Source organism: Rhopilema esculentum, chromosome 11, assembly GCF_057945365.1.
Source record: "Rhopilema esculentum isolate cy_ngs chromosome 11, ASM5794536v1, whole genome shotgun sequence".
NCBI lineage: Eukaryota > Metazoa > Cnidaria > Scyphozoa > Rhizostomeae > Rhizostomatidae > Rhopilema > Rhopilema esculentum.
The window spans coordinates 17,137,117-17,149,362 of record NC_142825.1 but is presented as its reverse complement, the minus strand read 5'-3'; the positions used below and the strand labels follow the sequence as shown (position 1 = coordinate 17,149,362).

The following is a 12,246-nucleotide window of genomic DNA, read 5'->3' as shown; positions in this document are numbered from 1 at the left end:
AACTATTTTATGCCGGAAACCATCATAAGTATCAAGGGATAATGGCTGTGGAAACGTTGCTGCAACAAAGTATACCTGAAAAGGTTCAAAATATTATTTTATTTCTATTTTCAACGAGCCGCGAAGAGAGAGGAAAATTTATTAGAGAGGACAGGCATGTAAAGGTTATACCAAATCGTCATTCTCAAGGAACATCTGAGATGTGGCCAAAATCAGGCAACTTTTTCGTTCAAAGCGTTCCATTAATGAAACGCCTATAGATTTTGAAATCTGCAGCCTTATAATAAGCAACTGCCTTACAATGAAAATATTTAAGCGAGTTCCTGAAAAGTCCTGCAGATCGTCCTACAATAAAAGTGCCAAAAATATAAGTGATGAATAGCCAACAATAGCCCCTCATATTGCGTTCAGTATTCTTGAATCTTCAAATTTTTAGCACAACAGCAAAAAATAGGGGTCATTCGTGTCTTATTGCATGTTGTTTTTCAGTTTTACTAGATTTAAACAGTGCATTGAAAATCAAAACAACTTGCAATAACCTTTTATATTTTCACACGGTAGGCGAAAAGGATTGTAACAAAGGAGTGTATAACAGAAAAAATAAGAATATGAAAACTGTACCTTTTTCGACTACTGTCTGCCATGCTTTTGAAATGGACTTCTGGCGCGACTTGTCATCCTCTTTGAATTCTGCAAGAATTTCACCTTCATGGTGCAATCTTTCATTTTCTTCAGGTTTATCTGAAATTTCAAGTCAAAGAAAGTATGAAGGATTGAATTAGAATTTGGATTTCAAATTTTTAATGATAATAAATGCTTTGTTTTAAAGAATTATAATAGATGATCAGGCACTGCAGAGCATTGAGAAATTGGGGTCTAAAAATGTTGGGGGGGGGGCTAAAACTGAATAAAAACTGGCTTGACTGTTTATTCATTGGTAAATTTTTTGCAATTTTAGTAAAAATTGAGAAGATATAGCACCCCCTCCCAGTTCTTTTTCTTTCTCCTAGACTTTCTCCTGATCGGGAGAATGGTTTTTTCCCCCAATAAGGAGACATTCTATTGAGACTTCTCCCGATCAGGAGAAATATCGTTTACTTCTCCCAATCAGGAGATAAATGCTCATATCCCTAGCTGATGTATAGTGTTAATTATATAGTTGCTCTAGCAGAGCCTCAAGAAAAGGCCGCAATAGATTTTATGAAATTTTGAAAGTAGAGCCAAAAGAATCTACAGGAACTAGAGGGCCTGTAGTAGCATTCCAAAAGAGGGGCAAGCTACACTTGCGTAAAGGGGAACTATGTCTCCTGAAGAAGTCTTTATAACTAGTGCAGAAAAACAGTGGTGGGGGAGGGGAAAAGTAGACATGCTCCTTCAAGCTCTATGTTAGGTCAGGTTTTATAACAAAAATTGTCAACATGTTTATTATCTAAAATATGTTCTTACTTGAAAATATAGTTCTCAAGCTCTTACTTGAAAAAAGGGAATGTTTCGATATGAATTTTATCTGGCATTTATAAGCCTTCTAAACAACCTTGGCAGTTTCGATCAAAACTTTCATCAGCTTTTCGGTTCAAACCTTCTACCATACCCTCTTCATTCAACAGCTTTAGGTTGTCATACCCAAAGTGACCGTAGCGTTCATCCCATAGCTCAACAGAGTTATCACATGCTCTGGGTGAAGCAAAATATGCGGTACAAACTTCCTCAGTATTCAGCTTGAAGAATTTGCCATCTTTATGACCAATATGCAACGTTTGTTCATTCGAAATAACTATGCAAACATCCTCCTTGAATCAAACTTCTGCAACTCGTTGCTTCATCAATGACAATGATACCAAATTCCTCTTCATTTTTGGGACATAGAAGTACGCCCTTCAAAAATTTTTCTTTGATGTATTTGTGTTCACCGCCAATGCAATCTCACTTGTTGCTGTTGCTGCACCAGCATTTGAGTCCTCAGTACTGTTTGCTACCTCCGATTTTGCATCTTTTTTCTGGTCAACCTTCTTTTTATAATAATCTTTTGCGAAGTGTCCTTTGTTCTGGGAAGTGTCCTTTTTTCCTGAATTGTTCACAAATTCGTTTTGGGCCTGTTTTGTAATAAATTCTATGCATCCACGTCAGTACCCTTATTTTATGCATGTTTTGTTTTGGGCATGTTTTGTAATAATTTATATGCATTAAGCACCACAGTTTAATCTCTTCTACTTGAATAAACCAACATGTGTACTGAATGTTGTGATACAATTCTAACTGATGATGTGCTTGACTGAGGTCTATCCTTGAGAAGAATTTAGCTCAATTTAATTGCACCATGATTCATCAACTGTAGGCATGACATGTCTAACTTTTTTATGGCTGTGTTAATATTTGTTTGTCTTGTTTGATGAAAACCAATGATACAACTATTTCTCCCCTTAAGATCAGCTGCAATACATCTGAATTTGCATAAATTTTAATAGAACCTTATGCCATTAAAAGAAGATGGTGCTTAGATTTTGATGCTTGAATAATTTTTTTTTGACCAGGGTCCAAAAGCCCAATCTACTGCTGATGGAAGTTACAGAAGTTACAAACAACGGTAGTGCTGACTTGTCAGATTTCATTACACCAACACACTTTGATCATATTTCTCTTGCCACAAGAAATCTTTGCAGCCACACAGCAAACCCCCAAAGCTAGGACATGCTCTCAAAAAGGGAGCAGTGATTCTAAGAGGAATGGCTTTGCGGCAAAAAGACATCGTGAACAAGCAAAACGTGGAGATGTTCCTGGAGTTGCTTGATTCAGAATGGTCGACAAAGATATCTTCTGCAGCCCTAAGAACGTTGAGTGATGGGCAGTTCAACAAAGCCCCAGTAATTCCAGTGACGGAAGATCTAATAAAACTGTGAGAACACCTCCTTGCAGAAATTCCGTAAAAAACGGGAGAACTCTTGTCAAAGCCTGAACTCGATAAGTGGAGGTTTTTAGCAGAGATGACAGTTGCGAGAATCCTAGCACTAAACAAAAGACGTGGAAATGAAGGTTCTAAAGTGGAAATCGCTCAATTTCTCGATCGTCCAAAATGGAGTCAAGTAAGCATAGAAGAAATGACTAGCACTGGAGTTAGAACTTTGCAAAAGGTAGTGTGTTTCTTTTTTAAACGGCTGGTTTTCATGGAACAAGGGGTATTTCAGGATATTTAGGTTTTAAACACAATATCAAAAAAACTCATATCAAAAATAGGGGCAAGAGTTCTTTTTACTATTAGGTTCCCGTAATATATTATCATCGTCACCAGAGGGTAAGAGGTCTCTGCAGAAGCAGTCATTGGAGGGCTAGCCAATATTTATGTAACTGCAAAGTTGGTATGATATTTTCTGCAGATTTGTTGATTCTGCTTTGCATGTTTTTCCCTCTCTATGTAACAAGAAACTGGCTATAAGAAACGAGTACTCGACAGTCAAAAAAAATGAAAAAGTTTCTTAATAGATTCAAAGTCTCAAATCTTCTGTAATAGTTCCTATTGTTAACAAAAATTTCTTCTTAGCATAAAAATTAAATATAGACACCCTAATTATGAAATTCATGACATCATGATTGAGAAATTCTTACGAAACGATGAGTATTGAAACTTCCAGAACATTAAGAAACTGGAGTAATCAACATCGATCTTTTTTCTTATAATAAAATGAGTCTATCATACGTAATTAGGTTGTCCTTTCAATTTACTGTCATTCTTCATTAAACTTTGCGTTTTTTATAAGATGTTAGTATTAAAAATTTGATATCATTTTTCAGAATGGATTTGGTGTATGTCAGAGGAAAATGGTCAAGGAAGGTACCAATATTATTGACCGCCTAAATTGTCAATGCAATGAAAGCATTAGTCAAAACGAGAGATGCCGTTGCTGTTCCAAATGAAAATAAATACGTGTTTGCAGCACCTTCACGATGCTCCTTGAATTATCTCTGCGGGCCAGATTGCTTAAATGCTGTTGTCAAAAGTTGTCAATTGAAGAACCCCAGTGCAATAAAGAGCACTGCAATAAAGAGGAATTTTATCGACAAACAAGCCATTCTCCACATACGAAAATTGCGTGATATTCTCATCAATTCTTTCTCGGTGCAGTTGATGAATCAGAGACTTAATCTGTTTTTATTACTTGTCTGAAATATGTTTTTCACAAGTAAAGGTTGTCAACGCATATTTTTCTCACACATTATTCTGGATATTGCAAATAAATTTGTTTGGTCCTGTATATCAATACGAATATAAATATATAAAAAGTAGACTCCAGGAGGCAAAAGGGATTCAGGAAACCTGTTTTCAATAGTGGGCTGGATGTCTTTTGTCCTATCCGTATAAAAAGCTTGTCAACAAAAGCAAAAATTCTATTTGATTCAAATCTCTATATAAATCCATGGTTTCTACCATATATTTCCTTTCCTATATTAGATCTACCAATGGAACAAGCAGAGGTCACCAGTGATGAAGAATGTGAGGGTGATAACAGTGGTGTTGGGGAGCACATCGATGCTGATATGGAAAGTGAGCCAGTAAAGGAGGATGGTGAGATTTGCAATCCACATCACTTTTATCAAAGTACATGATTGATAAACTCTGCGTAATAACTGCTAAACAGCAGTCTTTATTCTAATGTTCAATGATGACACATTCATGCAGTTATAAGTTATTTTGTGCGATGATGAATTTTAAATAAAAAGTAAAATTTTTATGTAAAATACTCTTAGGTTTCTAACAAACGGGGGACACTTATCAATTTTATTCATTTTCATTTCAACAAACACCCTTTTCCCCCATAAATGAAACTTTAAGTTATGAGAGATGGTTGATGAATTTTTATTTCTTTGAGAAAAATTTTTTTTTGCCAAATGAATGTTTTATACACTTTCTATTCTATTGAGAAAGTTTTCAATCTAAACGCCAAGGTTGATGTTACACAAAGTGTTTTGAATTCCGGGTTTATTAGAAACCTTAGAGTAAACAACGCTTTCTATACGCAAGTTGACACTACACAAAATACCATAATGCAAAATCTTTGTAAAAAGTGTAAATTCTAAAATGCTTCTGTCATTGTTTTTCCTTCTCTTTGCTCATGTGCTTGATGGTCCTCATTTAAAAAAACCAATTTGAACCATGATTACTTGTCTGCCTTTGGCACATTCATCTGCAATTCTCAATGACCATATTTCAAACTGGCCTGGGATTAAATTGCCAAAAAAATTTCATACAGCATGGTAAAACTTTTGGGCAGCTCCTGCATAACGGCTTTGTGGGCGTAAGTCATGTGGGAACATAAAGCTAATCTTTGTGACTGCTTGATGCACTCAATGAAGGTGCTGTATTCGGTGATCGGATTTCTAATTGGTGGCAGGAAAGTTATTCTTGTGCACTTTGAGTTTGGTGTGCCTTGTGCCTTTATCACCCAACCAACAAATCGAGACGCTGTTTGTGTTGGCATACTTAAAACTTTCCTCATCAATCTCCATAGCCAGAAGAGAGTATTTGCACGAGACTGATCTGCATTTTGTCGCTCTTCAGAAATATCACCAAAGGGGACAGGGTTCTTGTGAGGCACGATTTTCCTCTGAGGTAAATTGATTGGTTGAAAGGAAACAGCACATCTACCTGACTTGGGAATATCAGCTACGACTTCCAGTTCAATACACACCTTTGATTCTTCTTGTTATGCAATACCACGCGTGGTATGAAGACCGCCTTGGGAATTTTCTTTTTTGACATCGATGACTCTCTCTGAACATTTGCTGGGTGTATGATGGGTAGCAAGAAGTACATTTGTAAGAAAATTTCTCTCCACTGTCAGGAGGCTGCCTTTCTTTCCAGGCAAGTGTTTCAGCCGTTGGAGGCCAAGGTAAGTCCGGAGCTTGCTTTTTTATACCAACAATGTCACTTTGCAAGAGCTGTGCGTCTGTCTTCGTAATTTATTATTTCCTGTCCTTCATAAGGAAATAAAGAAGGAAATATTTTCCTGTCCTTCATAAGGCAGGTAACTGTTGTATTTATAAGTGCTTTCCTACTTATAACCATCTGAGCTTCAGAGGGAGACATGGTGAGGAAGAGGATGCTATCACTGAACTCAGCTTCTAACCTCTTTTTAACTTTAGAACATAGTCTGCTGTCATCCTTGTTGAAACCATACATTTCAGTTAAAACCTTCGTTGAGACGCATTGGTTTACACCTATTACATGACTTCTTATATAAGAACAGACAGAAATAAAGTCAGTTGTACGCTGTTCTCTGCTTACTTCAAGTACTTCTTCAGTGGCATCATGTACAGCGGTAGAAGCCAGGAAAGCCGATTGCTTACTACAAATGACTGTGTATTTATTGTAGCATTTTGTGTGAATTTTGCATTCTTTGGCAATTAGATCAATTCCTGATATTTCTGTGAGCATAGTTTCATCCTCTTTAATAGCGTAACAGTCACGCGTCTATAATCATAAGTATCGCGAATGCTATGGCCTTGAATGTCCAGATGTTTAACAATTTATACATGTGCTATATTGCCAGAAGAAAAAGTTTATGGAGAATGATTTCACTGTCGTCTAGGCCTGCAGTTAGTAAAGTTAGAAAAAAAGAGCAAATAGAAGGTTTTGGGAGAATCCAGGAAGGGCGAATGTTTGGTGGCTAAACCTGTTGAATGGGATATCCATGGATAATGAATGAAGAAAAATTTGAGAATTCCACGAACGAACTTTTACATTACAAACAACCAACATGAGGATTCTTCCTCTGATTCTTTTGGGTACCTTTCGATAAACAATTCTTTTATCTTGTCATATTTTGATTTGATGCTTTCCCAATCCTTTCCTTCGTATGAGCATTGCGAAGAATAAGCCTTTACTGTTTCCAGTAACAGTTCGATTTCCTGATCAGTCCATGTAAAAATATCTTCTCTGGTTTTCTCTTTCCCCATACTGAGTTAGTTTAGTTAAAATTTCGCAAAGTTCTTGTTCCCTGAAAGCTTCGGATTTGATGCCTAGATGGCTTTCTTGGCAAAATAACAAAATGCTACTGTGCAGAGAATGTAGAACAAAGGCGAAATTCCCGCAGCGCCCACCCAAAACGTATTCATGTAGACAGAGCCCCAATCCGATATGATATGAAAACGGTATCGTGTAAACAAGGAGAAATTGCATATCAGATTGGGAAACCGAATCCGATATCAAATGAAAACGGTATCGTGTAAACGGGGCCTTAAATGTGTACGTATGCGTATGATTGCTTCTAGCGTAACAGTGCTCATTCTGTTGCGAGGTTTTGTTTTTGTGCTGGTCACACAGGAGAATATTCTCTTAAAGAGGATATGACACGAAAATGCAAAATTCTATTAAAGATCAAATCCTTGATGCTGATTTCAAAAATTAAATCGAAAAATGCTAATTCATTATAGATTTCCTGAAATTAAGGGATTTAGCCATGAAATTTTGTGAAATTCATGTCCCAGAGGACTGGGTCGGGTTTTGAGGACGTACGCCCGGACGTGACGTCAGGTGTGGGACATATTCTCGAGGGTAAAGGTTTGAAAGCAGGTACGGTGTATCGATTAACGTGAAAGCACAATTTATAATTATGTCTACAAGCGAATCAGGCTCTTCTGTGGCATCAAAGCATTCTGCAAGTGATGAAGAACTATATGGAGCTTATGGCGGAGATTATCTGCCCTACTTAAACGAGCCTTTGGCTAGTACGGACAACGAAGGCGATGATGGGCCTAGGCCTAATGACGGAGAACAACCAGAGGATGAAGATGGGATATCTCCAGAAACTTTTCGCAAAAGACACACGGGGAACCTAAGTGTAGATCAATGGTGAGTGGTTTTTGTTTTCGCTGTTTTTTAAATAGTTCAAATTATCCAACCTTTCATGTCGGTACAACGATACAACTGCAGCTCTTTTTTAGGTGTGTGTGCAGCAAATGCTCAGCAGCGAACTTGGAAAGTGCCAGAGAGTACCGTTGCTGCCATGAAGTGGCACCTGCTTATGGAAAAGTCGTTTTTAACCGCCAGTCGTTTTAACGGTAAATAAAGTGTGTGACCCTTCATGAAGACTACAGGGCTTTTACAAATTTAAATGTCCTTAGAAACGTTGGTCCATTGCTTTGGAAAAAGGATGGAAGCCCTACAAGAAAAGGGCAAATGTAACAGAAAATGAGTATGTACAAATTTTTATTGTCAAGTTTAGGCTGAAATAGATAGACATCAAATTTGATCCTTTTTGTTGATTCATAATTGATCTCTTTTAATGAAAGAAGTATGTGTACATATATAACATAGTATATACTAGTATGCTAATATTTATACTAATTAACCAGCATTTTATACTGATACTACATAAATTGCATAAATATATATATATAATAACTAAACTTTTGTTTCACAAAAAACAAAAACGTTATAAAGAAAAATGTTTTAGAAAGACCATGGCAAAAGACAATTTATTATTTTTCTGGAACGTGTTTCGTCATTTTAACGAGGAATCATCAGCCTATTTAAATATCTATGTGAGTTCTATGTTAATTTACTGTAGACATCTCTAATTTGAAGTTCATTTACTGAATATATATATATATATCTAAATATCTGAATATATATATACATATCTAAATATAGTACATAAATTTATATATGATATATATATATACACATATATACTCAATCTGCAGACAGTACTGTTTCGCCCTTTGTGGGCTCGTCAGTGCAGCACAGAGCTTGTCTGAGACACAACCCGAGCTATGCTGTCAGAGCAACAAGGCAGTTTAACGGATTGATTGTGGGACCCTGCCAGAGTGCTCAAACAGCGCATGCGCAGTGAGCTTCGCATAATGCTAGAAGCAGGTCCCCACAGAGTCCCAGACATAGAGTGCTCGACCAAACTAGTGTAAGGGAGCGTAATACTCAATCTGCAGACAGTACTGTTTCGCCCTTTGTGGGCTCGTCAGTGCAGCACAGAGCTTGTCTGAGACACAACCCGAGCTATGCTGTCAGAGCAACAAGGCAGTTTAACGGATTGATTGTGGGACCCTGCCAGAGTGCTCAAACAGCGCATGCGCAGTGAGCTTCGCATAATGCTAGAAGCAGGTCCCCACAGAGTCCCAGACATAGAGTGCTCGACCAAACTAGTGTAAGGGAGCGTAACACATATATATATATATTATTGGTATTTTTTTTCTGTATTAGGTATCTTCGTGCAGTTTCTTATCGCTGGTTAGCACGCTGGATATTTGGATACATGGGATGGGACAATACACGGCCTCTGCCTGCATGCATTTATCATAACGTCCGTGAAAAGCCAGAAGATTGGATATAAAATGCAGAAGAACGTAACTAATAACATAGATTATCTTCATACAATTAGCTTTTGTTATATTTAATTTCATGCAAGTGTATATAATTCTTTAAGTCATTCTTTGCATAAAGTCTTAGAATGTCCTTTCATCAATTCGCCACATTTTTTGCATGAAGGGGCCTTTCTTTTTGGTAAACGATCAACTCTGTTGCATGCTTGCTCAGCTACCAAATCTTCTTGGAGTTTGTATTGATGCACCTACTGTTTCCGCAGATTGTTTTCACTTCCACCATTGTCCCATTTTGCCTTGTTTCAATGAGCGGATCGTCTGCTTTGCATGCAGGGCAGAAAGTAAACAAAAGCAGGAGATTTGAAAGAAAAACAATGAACTTTGATTGCTCTCGTAGATTTCTACCATCTTCTTTGTCAATATCAGGGCTGAAAAAGAGATAAAATATAATTAGATAAATGACTGTAGGCAGACTGCTACATACTGATGTTCCATACATTTTTTAGTACAGTGTTAATAATATGGTTCTTGATTTTTGAGAATACTTGTTAGCAATAGATCAAAATAGCTCAAATGCTTTATCAAAATAGGAAGAATGCATACCTGGTTTCATTATCTATGACATATTCCTCATCATTTTCATCCTCAGTTTCAAAGAAATGTATGTCATCTTCAGTGTCCAAATCTTCTTCCTCAATCTCCTTAGTGGCAGAAACAATCTTTGGCGGATTGGCTTTTATTGCTTGCTTGCTCTTTTGATACCTCAGTCTCCACTGCAGCAGCCTCCACTTTCTCTTCCATAGCGTCAATTTATTCTCCACTGATTTCAGCTTTGTACATGATGTGCAAGGAGATTCAGCTTGACACCCAAAATCGCGTTGCTATGGACACAATGTGCTTATAATATATCTGCAGAGACTTGCTTGCAAACTCTACTTAACAGAATTTTCAGCAAAAATTGACACATCCAGTTAAAATTGATCAAATAATGTAAATTGGGATAGATTCAAGGGTGCAGCAAATTTAAATAAAAATTCCCGCTTCTTTAGGAAAAGTTTATGTGATATTTTTATGTGATAATTTCAAATATAATTATAACTTGTTAATTCATACTAAATATATCCCTATGCATCCTTGATAGCCAGCCAACATTACCTTTTGAACAGCTGACTCATCTGAAAGCTGCACATCCTGATCAGATTCACTGGCTGCTTGTGGACTGTCCTCATCTTCTGCATCTCTTTCAACCTCTTCTCTAATTAGAACAGACTTAACCAACTAGAAAATAAGTTTACAAATTAAAGTCAAAAGAACTAGTAAATTATCTCCATATATGTGTTTTTGCCAGAGGTGTATAGAGGGCCTCCCAAAGTTAATTTGTCAGTCAGTAAAATTGCCTGCTGGAAGGTAAAATAGTGAAAATTGCCTTTATCTTTGCACCAAGAACATGCCATGATTATCCTTACACAGTAGGCCTATCTGACCAATTCCTGGCCAGGATTGTTATTTTTCTTTGCAAAAACGTTAAATGTTCCAGATAAACTTGATTATAATTGAAATTTATTTCATATTCCTTACTAATATAACCATTTACTGGGTTTTGCGGTTTTATATTGCTGAACATAATAGAGGAAAATGGGCCTAAGAAAACACTACATATGAACCATTCTTCGGTCACGCTTCGAAGCCATGTTTGCTGCTGTCTCTTCTGGGTAAACTGATGGCACGGAAAAGATTCCAAAATCATCTTCTACCAAACGTCTTTTGATGTTCAGGCTCGTTCCAGGCAAAACAGCAAACCGATTAACAAAATCGCCGGGAAGGAAGTGAGCTGAGCAGATCAGCGACGACTTTGTTGCTGCCCACTTGGCACCCCTTTTCTGTACAAAACCTATCCATTTTTGTCGCCTTTTCTTTGCTTCTGGTCGCTCATCGTTAAAAAATGGAATACGATGCAACAAAATTCCTTTATCCAAGTCTTTGACATTGGAACATCCCGCCACAACACATCGTTCGGGCATTTTGAAAGAGCAACAATTTCTTACTTCGAAGATAAACAAATGTGTGTGGTTCTGGGTGTTTTGGTAACTATGCGTTCTGGTTTCTACGTCACGCCACTTTAGTCACCAGATCGCTAATGAGTGCGGTTTGGTGCAAGAAAAACCGCGAAATTTCGAAATTTCCAGTCATTTTCCACAAAAGTGGTGCGAAAAATTGAGAAAATAATTTAATTTTCGAAAAAAGCACTTCAAAATTAATTAAACCTGAAAAAATTGTTTCTGGCCATAGTTGCACTTTAAACTCTCTAGAAGTACAATTTACAGGAAGCAACAATATCCAAAATTTAAATTTCAGTTATTTACTCAGTGTTGACAAATTTTCTCAGCAATTAATTTTCTCCAAAGATAGCTTGGCAGGTAGTAAAGATAGTATAGTGAAAAACAATACAATGCACAATGCTCAGTAATTTTTAATTAATGATTGGTATCTCTAGTCATAAGTACCTGCACAGAGAGCCAATCCAGGAGTAATGTGTCATTTTTGGGTGCCATTGGTTCAGTGTAGAGTGGTAACCCTCAAGACAGCTGGTTTGTGCATTTGATGACAATTTCGCAATGTCTTGTAGAAGGCTTTGATTCATTAGAATTGGCTGAATCTTGTCATATGCAGTAGTTCCTGTTGAATTACATATATTTAATACTATTATTTTATGTTAGCTGTTAAGGAGAAGTATATGGGAAGTTTAACAATCAGCACAATTGTTTATTTTCTTAGGTTTCAAAATTGATGCAAGACCATTTAGAATCTTTAATGAAGGGTGTTTGCCTCTCTTTAAAAAAACCATTAAATTATGAAAGGGGCTACATTTTGTATAAAATGCAGTGATTTGACAAAATGATACAAACCATTGAGAAT

At 36.9% G+C, this 12,246-nt stretch overlaps 2 protein-coding genes across 2 annotated transcripts; one reads left to right on the top strand and one right to left on the bottom strand.

Moving 5' to 3' along the window:
• Positions 1–2,838: 2,838 nt before the first annotated feature.
• LOC135693230 (uncharacterized) lies at positions 2,839–8,665 on the top strand. The gene is made up of 5 exons (XM_089111278.1): positions 2,839–3,128; positions 3,787–3,826; positions 4,445–4,558; positions 7,624–7,843; positions 7,936–8,665. The coding sequence occupies exons 1-5, from the start codon at positions 2,982–2,984 to the stop codon at positions 8,048–8,050; spliced, it is 636 nt and encodes a 211-aa protein (XP_088967404.1). The 5' UTR covers positions 2,839–2,981; the 3' UTR covers positions 8,051–8,665.
• An 879-nt stretch (positions 8,666–9,544) lies between these two features.
• Positions 9,545–11,963, bottom strand: LOC135688632 (uncharacterized). Its single transcript, XM_089111459.1, has 4 exons — positions 11,835–11,963; positions 10,486–10,608; positions 9,934–10,211; positions 9,545–9,758 (listed from the first exon to the last, which is right to left on the bottom strand). Exons 1-4 carry the CDS (start codon positions 11,880–11,882, stop codon positions 9,545–9,547), a joined length of 663 nt encoding a protein of 220 aa, XP_088967585.1. The 5' UTR covers positions 11,883–11,963.
• Between the last annotated feature and the right edge of the window lie 283 nt (positions 11,964–12,246).